Raw genomic sequence first — 21030 nt, forward strand, 5'->3', positions numbered from 1 at the left:
ACTCGTGATTTATATATCACATTTTCATTTCCTTTATATAAATACCTCTAATATTCAACAAGTATCACCTCTTTATGTATTTGGATTACAAGTCCCTATGCATCATATTTTACTAGTAATATCAATTCTGCATGAATTGTTTCTTTCAAATTTGGCTAATATTTTTACATCGGTATTTTTCGACGGTTCTTGATTCACTTTCTTCATTAGTTCTGGTAATGTCAATTGCCATCTTATATGAAAATACGTTGTCGACAACGGTTTTATTTTTTATCCAGAATTTCTCTAATATTCATGAAATGTATCGAGATCTCGTTATTTTTAGGTACCTGTCCTTTTTCAAGGGAAGACATTTCATGAAAAATCTCTTCAAGAGGCACTTTTCATGAGATTTATACTCTTCAAGAGTTTATATAGGAGAATTTTATACAAAAAATTTGGATGGATCTTATTACTTGTTTTGTAGGTACGATCTCTTCAGGAGCACCAAATTATTTGTACTTTTCTCTTTCAATATGCTTTATCTTTTATATTAATAGGTCTCAAATGCTTTTAGACATGTCTTATGTTCATTAGACTGCTAAATTTCTTAATTATCTTACGGGGACTTCAATCCTCGCTGAAATTTTAGCAGTTAGAATATGATATATTTTTATCTTATTGCATCCATAATTTAATTATCATCTGAATTTCCAGTTCACTTATGATAATCAAGATAACGTCAAATTATTTCATTTTATTTGTTTCTAACAAATTTTTCTTTCCACTCCTGGTGGGAAGACTTTATAGTAAAAGAATCTTCTGGTTCTTTTATGGACGTCCATATGAAAATTATTCGATTTATCGTAATAGATTTTGGATAATTAAGATAATTATGAAAAAGATACAAATATTTTGAATCATATCACTTTTGATGGATCATAATATTTGATTCAATAGTTGTATAATATCATCTCAAATGGAAAGCTGATAGTTTTTCCAAGACAAGCCTCTGGCCCGAAATTATAAAAGTATTATAAAAATATTCATTATCACGTCCAATCTCTTTCGTTTCTTTGAATAAAATGCATCATTCTTTTCACTTCAATGAATAAAATGATATAAATCTAATATCATTCATTTCAAGGAATGATGTGGAACTATTAAGACGTGACTAATGCTTTCTTATCAAAAACTCATTATTTTATTCAGCCACTAGAAGACCAGATATAAATTTAGAATATATTGTGAACTTTTACACTTGCTATTACTACTTCAGGAGTATATTCGAGACATTCATTTTAAACATATATTTTTTAATGACTTTTCTCTACACAATTTTAATTATGCAACTTCAAGTGCATTAATCATAATGAGATTTTGGTATACATATCACTCATTTAAACTATGAGATACTCAATAAAATTATTGACTTAGAGAGATCATTCAGGGATGCTCTATTTCTATTCCAAAATGAATCATACCATCAATAATTTATAACAAGTATAAAATATAAATAAAACTTGTATATAAACTATGTGAATAAAAATTGACCACATATATAATTGAAATATAAATTATAAAAATTTTAATTCACCATAGATATAACTGAGATGTAAATTATGTAAATAAATATAAAATTTTATCAAGTAATAATAATGAATATAATATTTAATATTCACCTTTAGAATTGCAAATAATATATTAAAAAATTTACTTGAAATAAAAGACCACTAGCTTCAGAATCAGTACTGAGTAAATTCCAATAACTTACTTGACTTGTCCAGCATCACTTTTGATGAAGAAATAGTTGTAGTAAATATAATAATGCTTTTTTGTCTTCTTGATGACCAACTTGTAAAACTTTGTTAAATATTCTTTAAGAAAGTCAAATTTTAACAACTAAAGTAGTTGGAACATACGTACATGAGGAGAAAAGCTGCTAAAGTCCTTACCAGTTAAATCTTGCCCCCTTGTCCCATTGTCACCTTTTGACCATACGAACCTCCTTCTACTGATTAAAGTAGGAGCATCCCTAGCCAGTTAGCAATATAATACATATATGGGAAACTTTATTATTGTCTTTAAGCTTCGTTTCAAATAGTCGCAGAGAAAAAAGAGAGCCATGGATCTGAAACCGTGGGATTATGGATTCCAAAGGATAGAGTGAGATTCCAAAAAGATCTTTGAGCGCGTCCTTAACGGATCTAACGGATGAACTGGAGTGCTTTATTATGTCGTTACTGCTCTCAGCCTTATATCCTCCAGTTCTGGCTTCAGCCGAAGATTTTGAAGAAAGAGGCTGATGAAGCAAAGTCAAAGTTAACTGCTAAAATTTGAACAAGCAAACAAAAGACTTGAAAAGAAAAGGGGGAAAAAAAAAAGCTCTTAAAGAGAGAGTGTGCAGATTTGGAGATGACCAACAGTAGCCGTAGCTCAAAAACATTAAGGGTGTTTCGGAAAACGCCTTCAAGACGCGGATCTTAGCGTCACCCAAGACCCTAAGCTCGACATGGTCATTCAAGGAAGCGATGACCACTCTGGTGCAGTTCGTCGGCTTGGGAGCTTCGGCGAGATGCTGATCGACTTCGTGCCTACCGTCTCCTGGGTTTCCAACACAGCCATCATGCACCGGGCCCTGAAAGCCTCAGACTGTTCGGAACGGGTCGACTTAGAGAGGTTCGGGTTCATTTTCTTCTTGCTCCTCTGTCATGAGCCTTCTCAGAGGAAGACGATAAAGCTTCGAGGTGTTTGAAGAATCAATGCTTTGTACGAGAATTGTTAATGAGTAGGCTCTGGTCGAAGATCGGGTAGATGGGTCTGATCTGGCCATTGTAGAAAAATCTCATCGGCGAGCTTAATCGATCGATATAGATCTGATCACAGAACCAAAAAGCTTGGCTTTGAGTTTTACCTCTGATTCTCCAATTGGATTTTAGCAACCCAATCGTCCTATGAAAGATGGAGAGAGAAAATCGAGAACCATGTGGTAGAATAAAGATTTTTCACGCATCGTATTGATAACGTGTTGTGAACTCATAAAAAAGAAAGAGAATAAAAGTCCAAGAGATAGAATGAGAGAGACCTCACAGAGGTTTGATTATTGTAATATGAACTTAAAAATACCCATATATATAGGGATACAAAGGTCTTAATTGACGGTTAAGACTTGATCAATTATAACGATTAAATATGGTCATAAAATATAAGTTGATTTATAACAAGAGAAATGCTACACATCATCCTACACCACACACTTTATATATTAAAATATTATTTTTTATTTTTTTTATTTTTTATTTTATTTTATTCTTATTAAACTAATTAAATTATTTTATTTATCATTCACACACTACATATTTATTATAAAAAAAAATAAAAAAAAATTAAAATAAGTGTGGTGTGTGAAGTGTGAGGATGACAAATAGATTTTTCCTTATAACAAATATAAAGTTTTTGTATACAAAAAATTAGTGTACCGTACAGACATCTCATCTGTAATGGCCACACAAACCGAGCTGATGGCTTTCAACTTTCAAGCCTCGAACTGTCAAAAAAAAACTACAAAAAAAAACGTGAGTACTGTTGGGAATCTTGCTGCTCTTCTTCCATTTCCCAAACATGACGTTCGCTAAATTTAGTGGCGAAGGTACGGTCCCGCAAAGTGGTCGGATCTCTGTGTCACTTCCGAGTTTCTGTTCTCAAACCCACAAAAAACTCCCACAAACATGTCTCTGAGCATGAAATTACACGTCACCAACCACCTTAATCTGAAGCTGTATCCCCAAACCAGCGAGAGAAGTTCGTACGCAGATGCTAAGACCAAGATCCGAACCAAAGCAATTTATCATCGGAACCAATTGATCTCCCAAGCGTACAAACCCACAATGCATGTTTCTTCTTCTTTTTCTTCTAGTTGTCCGGTCAAGAGCTCCTTGATTGAGCCGGACGGCGGGGCTCTGGTGGATCTCGTGGTGCCGGAGAGCGAGCGGGTAAAGAAAACTTTAGAGGCGGAGGCATTGCCCAAGTTAAGGCTGACAAAGGTCGACATCGAGTGGGTGCTCGTAATCAGCGAGGGGTGGGCGAGCCCACTGAGAGGGTTTATGAGAGAGAACGAGTATTTGCAGAGTTTGCATTTCAGTTGCTTGAGAATGGAGGATGGGTCTGTGGTGAATATGTCGCTTCCCATTGTTTTAGCTATTGATGACGAGACCAAGGAGCGAATTGGGTCGTCTCCCAACGTGGGTATGGTTGGACCCAATGGAGATTTGGTCGGTATTCTTCAAAGGTTAGTCGTTTTCAGTACGGGAATAAATTCGAATAATCGCTTGCTCGTTGATTCCGGTATCAATTGAATAGCGTTTGTTATTTGTTAAAATATGTGAATTAACGAGAGCAGGTTATCGACATCGTACATGTTAGTTTGGGATTTCAAGAGAAGATTGTTAGGTGCCGCAATAGAAAATTAAGAAAATTTTGACAATGTTAGTCAAAGGGTGTCTTTTCTGATTATAAAATCTAAATACTTCGTCTTGTTCTTGTTTCTATATTTATATTTTTCTTTGCAACGACATACCCGTCTGACTCTTAGATATGTTAATGTTTAGCTGAAATTCATCCTCGTATATAGGCAGAATTTAGCTGAAATTTGATGCATTTGAGTTGGCTGTGCACGCTGGATCTGATCTTCCCATAAATCTTGAATCGATGAACACTTGGAGAAAATACCCAGAACTTATGTACTGCCGGGGGTTGTTGATTGAAATGAACCTTGGGACTTTTCTAATTGTGCCGTGACCACGGTCAAGATGACGAAACTGCTCTTAGGCTGCTCGGGAACAATACTAATTGGTGCTACTGCCTGTTGTTTTCATGTTATCCTTTCCCCTGCTTTCTATCCTCGTGTGAACATGGGCCTCATTGTATTTGACTGGCCATATCTTGATTTTAGTCGGCACTTCTGAGGCCCCCAAATCTGGAAAATCGATCATTTTCCTTTTACTTCTTTTCCCCTTTATTTCAATCATAGTTTCTTTGTATTTAACAGAGTTTGGTGGCACACTACTAACTATAAATGTGTTTCTATTCCATGTTATTGATTGTCATCTTAAGTTTTTCTGATTTTTTTCACAGCATTGAAATATACAAGCATAACAAAGAAGAAAGAATAGCTAGAACATGGGGTACAACTGCTCCAGGATTGCCATATGTTGAGGAGGTTATCACTCATGCTGGAAATTGGCTGGTTGGTGGAGACCTGGAAGTCTTGAGTCCTATCAAATATAATGATGGACTTGATCACTACAGGCTCTCACCTCAACAACTCCGGAAGGAATTTGACAGGCGACAGGCAGATGCAGTTTTTGCTTTTCAATTAAGGAACCCCGTCCACAATGGGCATGCCTTATTAATGAACGATACGCGCAGGCGGCTTTTGGAAATGGGTTACAAGAATCCAATTTTATTGTTGCATCCTTTGGGAGGTTTCACAAAGTCAGATGATGTTCCCCTGGATGTTCGGATGGAGCAACATGGCAAGGTTATTGCATGGCGCTTGTATAACTTTGAGTAATAATGAGTTTGGCAGCTAATTGCAACTAAAATCCCTTGCGTTTCTTTGAATATCTCTGCAATAAGTCTAATTGCCATCGCATGGGACATAGCTTTCCAGTACCTAAACTTACAAGAACTAAATGTGATGATTTCATTGAATGGCCCCCTTATTGAAACTCAATCATCCTTTTGGTGAAAAAATGATATTTGCACATCCAACTTGTGTTTCAATGTGTTAGATTGAAATTTAATTGATACGATTTTCAGTGTCCTAAATGTCAGTTTTGCTCACGGTTTTTGTTTCTGCTTAGGTCCTAGAAGATGGAGTTCTAGACCCAGAGACAACAATTGTAGCCATATTTCCATCACCTATGCATTATGCCGGTCCAACTGAAGTACAGTGGCATGCAAAAGCACGAATAAATGCAGGTGCCAATTTTTACATTGTTGGTCGTGATCCTGCAGGTATGGGTCACCCAACTGAGAAGAGGGATTTATATGACCCTGATCACGGGAAAAAGGTCCTAAGCATGGCTCTTGGCCTGGAGAAGCTTAATATTTTGCCTTTTAGGGTAGGTAACATTATGCTTTGCCTTAAGGCTGGACTGTTGAAGCTCTACTGCGAGTTTTCATCTCTTGCTTCCAAGGATATTTCAATATTATCGCTTCCTACGTTAGCTGCATTTTCTTTCTTTATTTTTACTGATTAAAAAAAAAAAAAACTGCATTATCCTTTATTTCAAATCTATTTTTTATTTTTTATAGTTAAACGGTAGTATTAATAAGAAATACATAGAGTCCAAGTACACATTTCAAATCTATTTATTAAATTATTTGTAACATCAAAACTCTGCTAGATGTTCAGGATTGAGAATAATAGGAAATTATCTTGATGCTTTAGGTACTTTTTCTCCCAAGGCAGTTATTAGTTATCAGTCTATTTTTGTGTAAGTTCCCTCAACGATGAGAATGGTTGTGGTTTACTTTTAACAAATACATCTCATGCCGTTATCTCCTTTATCTCTTCAAACTGATGAAGTCAGGAACTTTAGGAAATGGTCCATGTTTTTATATACCAGCTTCATATTAGCAAGCTCAAACTGGAATTCCTAAATATGGTTTTTGAATGGCTTTCAGTCTGCACCACTTTCAAGCCTTAATTCTTTCCATCTCCTCTTTAATGACATGTTTTACATAGCAAAAACACTTGAAAGAGGTGGCATAAACGCAGTACATACTTAGCAGTGTAACAAGTATCTAAAGCTAACCTTCTGAGTCCCTACACATTGATTCATTTCATGACAATACAGAGCATGCAGTTTACTTCATCCTTCCTCACAACACACACCCGCTGCGTGTGCTCTTAATCTACTTTCTTCCTCATAAACTGCAGGTGGCAGCATATGACACTGTGGACAAAAAAATGGCATTTTTTGATCCCTCACGTGCAAAAGATTTCCTCTTCATATCAGGAACCAAGGTAGAACTATATATTGTTTCATGGTTGCTGGTAAAACATCTGAAGCTCTATGGACCTGATTTTTTTTTTTAGAATTCTGTATAGCTTTACCTGGGTAAATTATATTGGGTTCTTGAATGTTGAGTCAGAAAGTGGGTTGCGCATTTTATAGAAGCCACCTGTAGAGTAAGAGTCTAAGACTGACATAACGGGATCGTTTATGGAAACTGATGATAGTTAGTGATTCGACCATTTTTTGAACCAAAGTCTACTATGATCAACATTTAACAGAGCACAAATCAATTTGAAAAAATGGGGTCATGTCATCATAAGCGCATCTTTGAAATGGAATTGAAGATTTTAAAAAGGAAGAACCTTCAAATCTTGTTTGTTCTGATAATTTCTAAAGAATCATGGGTTGTAATTTTCCTGGACTGGTTCATGAGGGTCCATTGAGATATCTTTTTACTTTACTGGCTATTAGGAACCTCATGTCATTTTTAGAATTCTGCACCTCATTAGTTGGATTTACTGTGCTGTTTCAGATGAGGACTTATGCAAGGAATGGAGAGAACCCTCCTGATGGTTTTATGTGCCCCAGAGGGTGGAAGGTGCTCGTCAAATATTATGAGAGCTTGCAAGCTGAAGAGGCGTCCCTGCAGCAAGCTGTGTTAACTACTTAGATCTAAACCAGAGTTTTTCGTGAGTTAACTCCTTTTTCTTAGTTTCCCTTTTTTGCTTATTTTTGGAGTAAATGGCAAAATTATATTGAAGCAGGGACCAAGGAGCAGTCCTATTTCATATTAGTATTAATTAGCAAGAAACGAGAATGAGCAAAACTTCTCTTTGATGAGTGGGTGGGCTTCATTTTTCAAGTCAGTTATCTTTGGTATTCGTGTAAAATATACTTAATTTCTTAAGAGAATATATATCTATCTATTATAATAAATGTCTATGACATTGCTACAGTAATGAACAGTGGATTTTAATTCCGTTTTTTCTTTCCGTGTACATAAATCTTTACACTTCTTTACATTCCGTGTTTACACTACTTTACATTCCGTACAAGTGATCGCAGCCGTCGACCACACGGCGTACAACCACGCTGTGCACAATCGCAACCATCGACCACACGGCGTACAACCGCGCCGTGCAGACCAGAGAGAGAGATCTGAGGCGATGGATTTGACCATCGATTGCGCGAGGCTGAGGATGAACGAGGCGCTGATGGCTCTGTTACTGAGGCTCGACTCGGTGCCCGGTGTTGATCCATCGTTGAGAGGTGCGAGGAGGAAGGTGAGCCGTTGAATCATGGCACCGGAGGTGGCGTCCGATGGATCGCACCGAAACGCCGTTGATTGGTGGACAAAGATCCGGTTCAACGCCTAGGATCGAACCGCAGAACACGATTCACGGCGATGAGCGATGAGCGATGCAACACAATCCACGGCGAGGCTGTGCAAGTTTTACACCACAATAAAAAGGAGATAAACAAGAAACAAAGAAGAGAAAATGAGCACACAAGGAACTCGGCCAAACCTGCAACAATGAAGAAGAAAGCATGAAAGAAAAACAGCAGAAAAAGAGCGAGAGAGATCGGTTTGCAGTGGAAAAAAAAAAAAAGAAACAAAATGCAAGAGAATAAATATAACTAACCAACTGAAGGAAAATGGAGGAATGCAGTACACGAAATGGAGATGAACCGGCCAGCAGTAGAAGAAAGCAACGGGAATGAAGAAGAGAAGGGAAACGGCGCAGGAGAGAAGAAGAAAGGGGAAGAAAAAGGAGCCCTAATGCCTTCTAAACGACGCCGTTTTGGAGGGATTCACTGGGCCGGGTTTAAGTGCTACGGGCTGGCCTAGGTTTGAAGGGAATTCGGCTCAAATCACAATAAAAACCCACTGAAATAAAGCCCACTCAGAAAATAAGTTTCTAAGAAAATAATAAAACACAATAAAAATAATTAAAAACTAAGTAAAAATTGTTTATAGAGACTATTACAGTACAAATTAAAAAAAAAAATAGATAATTCAACTTGCTGCAGATTCAAAAATATTCAATCAACAACAATACAAAAATTTCAATGTTCTCTCTATTGGCTCTGTGTAATATGGATGAGAACTACAATGATCATGAAAAAAAAAACAAAATTTTATTTGTATTTGTATTTTTTTGTTCAAATTTATTCTGAATAAATTTTTATATAAAACAATCAGAAAAACACAATTAAACAAAGGTGCGGAGCACGTTTGGCCTCCACTAGTATATATATATATGCTTGAAAAAAAAAGGTTCGATATTTTCTCTGCACAAATTCTGGGCCCAGCACTCGCCACTTCGGTAGGTCTAGACGTGAACATTGTTTAATGGGCCCGAGAAAGTGGTTACCTAGCCCACTGAGCCTCCCATGTTCTTAATTGGGCTTCAGTTAGGCTTATGTGTCAAACTCAGAAAATCTGAAATATTAACCATTACCAGGTATATATACTATATTTCATCTCTATCAACCATTAGAATTTAGATCAGGTTTTTTTTGTTAAAATAACAAAATCTAGATATTAATTTTCTCCCACGATGAAGTTGGGCCTCATTTAAAGAATTTGGGCCTGGTGGATTATACCCTTCTTTCCATTTTCGTTCTAGTATTCACGTTGGGCTGAACAAAAGTTTTGCCAAATTTTACTCAAAAATTATATTTCTCTATTGTAGCTATTTATCTTTTCAAAATTCCTTACATCTCACTCCATTTTCTTTCTTTATTCTTTTATTATTTTTAACTCATTTATTTTTACATTTTTAACTACTTAGTTATCTGTCTTCTTCCTTGTGCTTTGAATTATTAATCTCTAGCAAAGATTTAAAAGAAAATTCTAAATTATTTTTGTCGAAGATGATAATATTTTTGAAAGTTATCCGTTCTTTTCAAAATTTGCATTTTCCGAAGTGATAAAATTTCATTGAAAATCAATGTCATCTCAACGGTAACATATTTTCCAAACTCCAGTGTCTATACTTTAAAAAGTTGTCCTATCATACGGTATTTTGTCATTTTCTAATAGTTAAATCTTCCACAATAATAATTTGTCTTTTCGTAACGATCATAATTTTATACAATAATACTTTGGGCACGAGTTCGAAGGAGAGTTGGGAGCAGAATAGGGCGTGAAAGAGACTCGAGAGTGACAAATGTGAAAGCCAGTGAAAGCAGTAAAAGGAGAAAATAATTTTTTACTCTTTTGAACATCTACCACCAAAATATAATCCCATAATACTCATATCAGTTGGATGTGGATGCTGTTATTGAGTTAATGCTTTCTTGCCATTAATAATAGCTGCAGTGAGTCGTTGCGTTTGAAATTTTTTTGTCCACGGATGAACGCTAGCCCTAGTCCCCTTGGCATTGCCTACTTTTGAGCCTAACCTCATTCTTACCGAGTCTAGCGTCAGGCCTCCTTCCTACTCTCTAGAACCAGGCCACTTGCGCCCAGCGGTCGTTATTTTCATTCATTCTCCACTTGAGTAGCTTGTCCCACCTTGTTTATTAATTGCTTCTGTTTCTTCTCCTCTCCCACCCACCCTCCGTGGAATCCCATTCGACAGCGGGTGGTTGCAAAATCAAATCTCGTAACAGTCGGCCGGTAGTTCTTCGTTTTCCTAGTAATTACATTTCTATGACTTCTATTTCCTCCTGTCCCGACGAGCTGCGAAATGCGCAACATTAGCATGGATATTCAGGAAGCTATTTCTCTGGCTCCATTTACGCCTTTAAACGCGTACGGGTCTGACATGTAGAAGCAAAATAATACAACCTACCTGGCCCAGGGCCCTCTCACCTCGGGCTAGAATTGTTGTCCCCTCCCAACCTAGGGTGGGTCATTTATGTTGCAGACTCATTTGAATTTTGACACCTAGGTTTCTTCTATATCTAATGCAGCAGTACATGTGCGCATGACTATTGCTTTGAGGTACATCCGTAAGGTCCTTTTGATGCCTTCAACTTCCTAGATGAGCTGTAATGGGGACCATTCCCTTGCCGTTTCCTCTTGATTTATGGCAGATAGGTGTGAACGTGTATGATGTATGTATCTAAAAATGTTCTCAAAAATAAATGATGCCCATATTATCCTACCCTTTTTTTCCCAATTCCATGACACTAGTAGTAGTACTGTAGGCCATTCGTAGCGATTCCCGAAGGATTTGCTCCACAAACACTCATAGTTCGTGTAGTCGGTGTCAAGTTGTTTGTGGATGTAGTAATATCCTATTATTTTTATGAAAACTAGATTTACAGGACTGATTTTCCTAGGCATGGGATGGAGTATAAATTCAAATTTGAAGTAATTTAAAAAATTAAATAAATTGAAAAATATGTGAATTTAATCATTATTTGGTAGATATACATATATATAAGAGACAATTGCCAGCACTCGTCATGTTCACCGTGTGATCAGCATTAATTTAGAAGGTTAACGAGGACATGTAATGAAAGTATATGCACGGAAGGTGGCCATTAAAGGATACCAATGAGTGGACTTCCTTTAGAATAACGATAATAGAAGGTAGGATAATAGCAATTTTTTAGACCTGTCTTGGGAGGAGATAATGCAAGCAGTTTGGCTGACATTTCAACTACAATTCCAAGTCTTTGCTATGTTGTCTCTACCGGAGGTTGTGGGGGAGCAAAGGTAACATGGCCTTCATGTGCTTAATAGGGCAGGATCGTTTTCTACCCAAGGAATTTGCCTATGATTTTTATATGAAAAAAAACCTAGTATTTTTTATCCTCTGTGCCTTTCCGTGGGAAGCAGTGGGTCCTGCTTTCTGTTTCATCTGCTCTCTGTTTTTATCTTCATTCTTCCACAGAACATGGCGCTAAATTATATAAAACTTTTAGGATCCCAAATCCAATGTCATATCTATACTTTTTGGGCACGAGACAACAAGTACTTTCGCTTCCACTTTATCACTACAGCTAAAAAAATTAATCATCCCCTAACCAAAATACTTTTATCTGCAAAAAAAATTATTTTCTCCTCGAAACTCTCTCTCTCTCTAAAAACCTCAATATCTGATTTTGAAGAGGAGCTTCATCTTTCTTCTCCCTATCATTTTTTTCATTTCTTCATCTACCCATTTTGTCTATTAAGATAGTTTTCTTTTCTTAGTTTATTTTATTTTCTTCAAAGTCAAAAAAGATAGATTTACATTTTTTCTATAATTCTCAAGAGACACGCACAGTACAATAAGACTCATGCTGCAAATCGTTCATAGGATAGTGACGATTTTGTGAAAATCATAACGCACGATCCTCGCATGTCGTCCCTTTAGGTAGCTTTTCTAACTATACAAGATGGATAATCAGAATCACCACTATCGAATATTTCAAATATGACTTTTTTGGTTGAAAAGAGACAAACGTATTGCATTTACGTGCTAAACAGATTTTGAAGTTTACCATAGTTAGTTCAAATTGTAATTCATCATTTTTTTGCAACTATCTTAATGTTTTCTTTATTGTTTAGTAAACATGAAAAAAAGAGTCTGTCTCTTGAATATTTTTCTGTAGAAATTGAGTTATTTATTTTCTATAAAAAGTGATGTTGAGTCTTTGTTTAGGTAGAATATTATCTGTTAGACGTTTGTCTATAGAAAGTATCAGTAATAATAAAGATCATGCCAATTATAAAAAGAAATAAAATACTGATAGAATTTTAAATACACTAATTAATTTATAAGATAATGCTTGATATGAAAATATTTCTACATGTATTTAGTTACAGATGTAAATTTTATTGATAAATGAATAATGACAATATACTTTAAAAAAAAATATTTTCTCTTGTTTAGATTTGAAAGGTAGACATACTAGTATTACTATCCATGCATTATTAAGGAGAAGGTAAATTTTCAACCTCTCGTTTGTCTTCACTTTTTTTTAGAGGAGATGACGTGGTGGTGGGTGAGTCATTATATATATATATATATATATTTTTGATAGTGGGTGAGTCATTATAGGCATAAGTAATAAGAGCCATACTACTCATTATTAATTTATAGGTATAAGTAATAAGAGTCATTATAGCTATATTCCACATGTTATTTACTATATTTATTTATTTATTTATATTTATTTTAAATTAATTGAGTTCTTCTAATTTCTATATCACATATTTGTTAAGAAGAAAAAAAAATTATATATAATATGTGATGTAGGAATGATAAGTATAATTTTTAAAGTAATAAATAGATAAAAATATTCTTTATTTTTTTATTTGAATTAAATAATTTAATTTTGACAAAAAAAAGATGTATAGATCCAACCAGGCGATTGGTAAAAATAATAAAACTACAATTTAGATGATAAGTTAAAATAAAAATTAAAAGTTAAATAAATTATTATTTTTTAATAATATTATTATTTTAATATTTAGATGTGAATTGGCTGGACGGTGGAGGCATAAATGCGTGCATGCAGGCCGACCTTTGACGGTACATACCACGAGTACCAAATACCGTACCGTTTCTTTAATTAAAGAAGAGGAGAGAGAGCAGGCCGGACTGGCCGTATTTTAGCATCCAGCATTAAATCCGCGCCTAGATTTTTATGACTGGCTACCTATCCCTACTCCTGCAGCAAGGGTAATCTTATGGAAAAGAAAAATTCTATTCCCATCCATCATATATCATATATTATTTTTTTATTATTTTTTTAATTTTTTTCTTATTAAATATATAATATATAAATAATTAATAAAACTATTTAATTATTTGAAAAATAATAAAATTAAAAAAAATAAAAAATTATATGGTGTAGAAACTTATAAATAGTAAAGTTCTATGAAAAATATTTAATTGCAATTATAATTACATATTAATATATATATTAATTTAATATGATTAATTAAAATATAAATTTTATTAAAAATAATACTAATTTAAATTTTAAATAAGAAAGAATTAATATTAATATACAGATTAATATATAATTTTATTTATACATAGAAAAACTCTAACTCAGTTATATATATTAATTATATAATATCTTTCTTAATTAGTTTATATCAGATTATATATATTTAAAATTCTACATAACTATAAATAATATTGTTTTTAAGTTTTAAGAAGCATCATTCACTTTTTAAATATTATTTTACTATTTTTTCTCTTTCCTATTTATTAAAATAAATTTTGTAAATTTGTATTAATATGATTTTGATATATGAAATTTGTATTAAGTTGATAATATAAAATATTTTTTAGTATCTATTAATATTTATTAATAAAATTAGTCATTTTGATATATGAAATTGGTAATATTTAAATATATAGAATTGATATTTTTGACCACATTGTGCTAATTTTAAAATATAAAAAATAATAATTTTAATAAAAAATAAAAAATAATAATATTTTATTATTATTTAATTTAAAGATGCATAATCTAATATGAGAATTTTTCTTTATATATAAAATTAATCTTCAAAATATATGATTTTAAATATACATATAGAAAAATCAATACTAGTACTATTACACAAGGATACCACCGCCCGCTTCCCCCATTAGCACCGTGTCTTTGGATTTTTTTCGGCTTTAATTTTAGGAAAGTGCTATAGATCCCACTTTTTATTTTTGAAGTCTATTTTAGTAGTTAAGAAAATATTATTTAATAATATTAATTTTTTTTTTATTTTTTTAAAAATATTCAAAAGTATTAAAAAAATAATAAAATAACTTAACAAGAGCTCCCATGATGGGTGTAGACCCGCCCTTAATTTTAAGAGTGTACATATCCTTAATAAAAAGATTATTAACAAGATTACGCCATGAGAATATAAATATAAAAAGTAATACTATACACCATATTCTCATACTATTAAATAATATATAACTCATTTATCACTATTAAATAATAAAAAAAATATAATAAATGATCGTTTGATGATGATAAATGTACCACATCATAATTAATTAGATAAAATTAAAATAATAATATAGTGTATATAATTTTTTTTTAGATATAAAAATAATAATATTAACACATAAATCAGTATGCAAATTCGTCCGTAACAAAACTCTTAAAATAACATTTTGGGTTGCTTAAGTTAGAAGACAAGATTGTTAAGGGTTGACCCAAAGACAATAATTGAGTTTTGAAGTTGAATGTGATACTGAGGGATTCTACAGAATATACCTTCCTTGTTTAACTTATATTTTTAACAATCATAAATAACCGGGCTCGAGCTATGGGCATAGCTTATATTTAGTTAGATGTTAGATTACCAAACTTAAAAGAGTTCATACTTAGGATGTGAGCTGTTATTAAAAAAAAAATGAGTTCACACTTAAGGACCTCTAACTCCACAAACAACGTAAGTCTGACTCCAAACTTCAAGAATTAATCCGTATATTTCCACGTACATGACGATTAACATCTGGAGGCCGGGAATTACGCAAACCTTGCAAAACTTGTCTCCTAGGCCCACTCTACTTTGTGATCCGAAATAGGGATTGAGAAATAATTAAGCTCACACAGGACTCATAATCAGGATCGTCGATGGAGAGGAGTATTTTACGAGAAGGGCTGGAGACATAAAATATATATATATAAACAAATTTATATTTATATTTTTATATGATTAATTAAATAATTTTATAACAGATATATTATGTATTATATAAAAAATTTCTGACTGTTTGATCACACTTCGGAAGCTATGGATGTGTACGTACGTGTGAAATACTGCACTTTTATCTTTCTTTCACCGTGATACGCAGAATCCCCGGCTCAACAATCAAGACGAGCGAACTGTAGCAGCAGCATAAGGTCGCCGTACGTCTGGGTACAATAACCATTAACTATTGAGAGTTGAAAACAAAGAAAGTTGAGTCATAATCGACCATTGAATGTAGGGTAGGAGAGAAGAGGGAGAGGAAGTGCTAGCGCCTAAGCCCAGAATTGCTTCATTTTCGGATCTGCTAGTCATTTGGTACCAACATGTTGAAGAGTAGAGCTAATCGTACGGACGGCTGGACGGAACAACAATACACGGAATTCGCTAACTCCATTTTAGCCTATTTCACGGATTGTTCAGGCGGATTAGTAAACTGATGAGTTATGGTAGAAGTACTGTTTATATAATGGTGGAGGGAATCAGATGAGTTTATGATCACTGTGCACCCTGAGAGTTAGCAGATAGAGAGAAAAAGTAGGAGATAAAGTTAGTAGTGCGTGGGGTGATTTTCAAGGCTGGAACAAGAGGATGGAAGAATGTGTCAAACAACACCTAAAGAGGGGACATGGCAAAATCTGTATCTTGGAAAACTGTAAGATTCAATCCCAAAACTACATATAATCGAGTTTGACAGTGAACATGGAAAAATAAAAAGTTGATTTGGTGAAATTGCATGTCACGTCAATGCAGAACCAGAGAATAAGTACAACTATTTTCTCTACTGACAAAAATATTATCTCAGGAAAAAGATTAAAGTAACTATTAATAAGAAAATAGGAAATAATTTTGTTATATAAAAATAAGTCGCGTAATAATTTGTATATCAATATCGATTTATTTATATTTAAAATTTAAATTAACATTATTTTTAATAAAATTTATTTTTTAACCAATCACATCATATTAATGTGCAGATTAATGTATAATTATATTTATAACTATATTTTTTTAATATAAAATATATAGAAAATAAGAAACTATAGAATATATACAAAAAAGAGATATGATACAGTTCTAAAAAAGAGATCTTAAAAAATTAAATTTAATATGTTAGATTTTTTTACTTATGTTAAGTCATGTAATTTTAAATTTATAAAATAAAAGGATACCTTGTACAGTAAATATAAAGTGGAAATAAAATACCCGAAAAGGCAAATGTTCCATTATTACTTGAAGGCCAATGGACGAGAGAGAGAAGACCAAGTTGTCAATTGTAAGGCAACAATGGGCAGTAAACACAGCGGGATAGGCTCCCAATGTCACAGACCCCAAAAACACCCATAGGTCCTGTCCTGACTCCTTTGCCCTCCACAATCCCACATGACTTTGTTTCTCTCTTTCTCCATAATCTCACCATAAATACCCCCTCTCCCTTCAGCCCTACCGCACCACCTTAACTTCTCCCACTTTTTTCTCCCATCCCAAACGTTCCCTTTTTCTCTTCTCTCCCTTTGCTTACCCTGAAAGCTCACTACTTCCCCTAAAATGGCCATCAAAAAATCAAACAAACTGCCTCAAACAGCCGTACTGAAGCAAATTCTCCGGAGGTGCTCAAGCTTAGGAAAGAAACAACATGATTATGATGAACAAGAACTTCCTTTGGACGTCCCAAAGGGCCATTTTGTTGTATATGTTGGGGAGAACAGAAGCAGATATATTGTCCCAATCTCTTACTTGACTCACCCCGAGTTCCAAAGCCTACTGCAGCAAGCCGAAGAAGAGTTTGGGTTCAACCACGAGATGGGTCTCACAATTCCTTGTGAAGAAGTTGTTTTTCGATCTCTAACATCCATGCTCAGATGAAGATTAGGCAGGCGTGTGCTTTTTTTTGTTTTTGAGAAATTGCTAGAGATGAAGCTGCTTCATTGCTTCTCCGTTCCAATTTTCTCTCTCTTTTTATTTTTCTTGTATTTTAGGGGTTATTATTTTAGACTCTGACCCAAAAACCCACGAATATTGTTCATCTGGGTTTAGATATGAATATTTACGAAGGCATGAAATTTTCCTCACGGTGGTGTGGAGATGTAGCAATGTACCCTGTGAGAGAACTGACATTAATTAATTATATTCAGTACCCCCGGCCTTCTCTCTATCACAGATAAGTTTCCAACTTGCACTTTTTTCCAGGATTTTGTCCAGTTTTTACAGTTTTCCATGCTAAGGCTGTCTCCGGTTAGCTCAACAGTTAGCCGTTAAAACAGTTGAAAGGTGATTCCCAAAATACAAAAAGATGGCTAAATAGAATGTCTTGTCACAAAACGCGCGAGTGGGAAAAAATAAAAAAAATTACACTCAACGTCAGAATTTCTGATTTATCACAGGATTTTATATTCCTTGGAAATAAACAAAATCACAACGCATGGGGGAACCAAGGTTTTCATTTAAAGATACTTTCTTTATAGGACGCTGCTACAGTCACCGAGCGGGAGCCACCGTTGGGCAAAAAATTTTTTTTGTTTTTTTTATTTTTTTTTTCAAATCATTTTTTAATAGTTTTAAACATTTTAAAAAAATATAAAAAAATTATAATAATATTAAAAAAAAATTTCTTAATCATTAAAAAAAAAAAAAAATTTTTGGGCCAGCGGTGGCCCCCAGCGGGAGCCACCAGCGGTGGCCATAGTGTTTTCCTTCTTTATAAGCATTGTTATAATTTGTAGTAGGTATTTCCATTTTCCACTCCAATACATTGTACATGATAAAACTAGTTGCTTCCACCGAATGACAGATTTACAGCATAAATTTTGTAGCAGAAAGAAAAATAAAATTAACAGAGAGAAAGAGAACAGAACTCAGAATTGAAAATATATTGATGGTTCTAGTCTTTTATTTTAAATGTAGTTTGGATAGTGAAATGAGATGATTTTAATTTTAAATAAAATATTATTTTTAATATTATTATTATTTTAAAATTTAATAAAATTAAATTATTTATTATATTTTATATAAAAATTTTAAAAAATTATAATGATATGATAATAGGAGATAATATCCATTCCAAACTCGGAGATGAAGAGCTTCTCACCCGCCAACATTATTTGTTCATTAAATTTAGAGCCAGCACTATTGGGACAGATCGTTTGCAAATTGAAAGAGGTGGTCCAACATTTGGATGCAGGTTTAGATTTTCAAGATCCACGTTGCCTTTCTGCAATGAATTTTTATTATGAAACTGTTGGGATTTGGCAGTCGGAACAGGTGTGTGTATGTATATATTACCATCTTGATCTGAGGTTTCTTAATTAGCCCTTTATATCTATCCCCGGGGACTTTGGTCCAGACTCCATTATACCCTTGTACTCGTAGTTCCTACAGCCTAATTTTAGAGGACCTCGATAATTACAATTTACATGCGCGCAGGAGGGAGGTTGATCTTGATCGTTCGATGCATGGAGTTTTTGGGCTATTGATCTCATAGACCATCATGTTTGTATATAGCTTGCGGCTTGAATTAATAGTCAAAGGATTTTTAGGTACTTCTATTAATTAGAAAGGTGGTCCGTGGGATTAATTACGTGGATAAGCCTATCTTAAAAAAAGCATGTGGTACAGAGAATATACAATGGTTATTCGACCTCTGCACGGATAAAGAGTGCAAAAAAAAAAAAAAAAACATGAAAACAGATTCTTATAATCGAAACATAAATGACTTTTTATTTATCAATTGGTCAAATTCACTTTTCTATCTTCATCAAATTATATCGGTTGAATTCTTTCGCAAGGAAATTTATTTAAAAATTTGTTTGTTTACACTCCAAATGTCTACGCTATTCATGATGTGAGAGTATATTAATTAAATTGTCATATTATCAATTAGTATAAAAATATATATATTTTTATTTTAAAATTTATTACAACTGTTATGAATTCCACGACAAGGGTGTGCTTACACACAGCAGATCAAATGTTCTAGTAAACTACATTATACCGTGCATGCTTAAGCCCCTAGTATTTGGGTAACATTTTCCTGCTTAGCAGAATGTTCAGTGAAAAATAAGAGTGGAGAACATGGCTATGGAGGAGTAGCTTAACTAGCTAGGCATGAAGAAGATGACGAATAAAAAGAATTCCCTCGATCTTGTTCACTGAATCAGGGGACCCGATTTTTCTGACTGATGGGAAGAAATATTACTTAATATATCATTTAATTATGTGTACAAGTTACCCCTCACATGAATAACTATACATGTAATAATATATTTTTCCAGCAGCCTCGATCTTGTTCTAGATTATTTTAAGGAATAAATATATAGTTTATGATACATATTTGACTCGTTTGAGTGTATATATATTAAATATACTAAGAAAGTTACACGAACTTGGCCTTTCTCAATCTTGGCAACAATTAACTAAAATTAACAGACTTTGGCCTTATTGTTATTCTTTAGCAGTACTTGATCTTTATGACATAGAAAAATACGATTTCTTATATTTTAATCATTACTTTTACATCATTTATCGATACGACACGATCAATTAAGTACGTTATTACAGAATTTGGATATAATTTTTAAAAATATGAAAAGATAATAGTAAAAAGTAGTATGATTAATGAAGTTAATTTACATGGCATATATACATCTTAGGATCCATATTCTTTTTAATTCAGAGCCACAAGAAATTGATCACTCTAAGATCATGATATGACAGACAAAACTGATCACATGTGCAATAGTATGTGCAGATCATAAAGATGTCATTGCTTTTCAATACATATATATATTTTCAAATCTAGAGCCGTAAGGAGTATAAAAGTCAAGAGTAGCTTTTGTTTTGTTGCAGCTTTCTTCTTTATTCTTGATCCGTGTAATTAAGTTATTTCTGGTAAATTCGTCTTTTTCTAGAATCTAGATTAGACAGCTCGTATCATGCTTGATTTCATCGGTGTTGGGTTGTATTCAGTAAAGTCATCCGAATTCGTACAACATGCAGGAGAAATATATATTAATGCATGATTCTGATCAATATTTCTCATATATATGAACTTCCAACAAAAACTTATTATTATTATTGTTGTACGTTGCTATGATTATCGTTATATATAACTAGTACCGCCACCATCATCAACCAAAATTAATGAGTTTTTGGTTATGTTTGGATCTGAAATTTATTTTAATCTATCTCAAACCAACCGTAGATAGGATTTACTATTTTTTTAATTTTTTTTATAAAAAATTAAATTATATATTTCAACATTCAAATACATATAAATCGAACCCACAAAATATTATAATTTATACATTAGCTTAAATTATCTGAGATCGTCTCAATATCCTATAAAAGAAGCTGCATATATGTGTGTAG

The 21030-nt window shown here is 33.5% G+C and overlaps 2 protein-coding genes across 2 annotated transcripts; both read left to right on the plus strand.

The window, feature by feature from the left end:
* The first annotated feature begins 3474 nt into the window (after positions 1-3474).
* Positions 3475-7992, plus strand: LOC122316905 (ATP sulfurylase 2). The gene is made up of 5 exons (XM_043133748.1): positions 3475-4267; positions 5113-5518; positions 5844-6104; positions 6926-7012; positions 7537-7992. The coding sequence occupies exons 1-5, from the start codon at positions 3708-3710 to the stop codon at positions 7672-7674; spliced, it is 1452 nt and encodes a 483-aa protein (XP_042989682.1). The 5' UTR covers positions 3475-3707; the 3' UTR covers positions 7675-7992.
* A 9003-nt stretch (positions 7993-16995) lies between these two features.
* Positions 16996-17800, plus strand: LOC122315207 (auxin-responsive protein SAUR50-like). The gene has a single exon (XM_043131005.1). The coding sequence runs from the start codon at positions 17212-17214 to the stop codon at positions 17527-17529; it is 318 nt and encodes a 105-aa protein (XP_042986939.1). The 5' UTR covers positions 16996-17211; the 3' UTR covers positions 17530-17800.
* Positions 17801-21030: the final 3230 nt, after the last annotated feature.

This window comes from Carya illinoinensis, chromosome 7 (genome assembly GCF_018687715.1).
Source record: "Carya illinoinensis cultivar Pawnee chromosome 7, C.illinoinensisPawnee_v1, whole genome shotgun sequence".
Taxonomy (NCBI): Eukaryota; Viridiplantae; Streptophyta; class Magnoliopsida; order Fagales; family Juglandaceae; genus Carya; species Carya illinoinensis.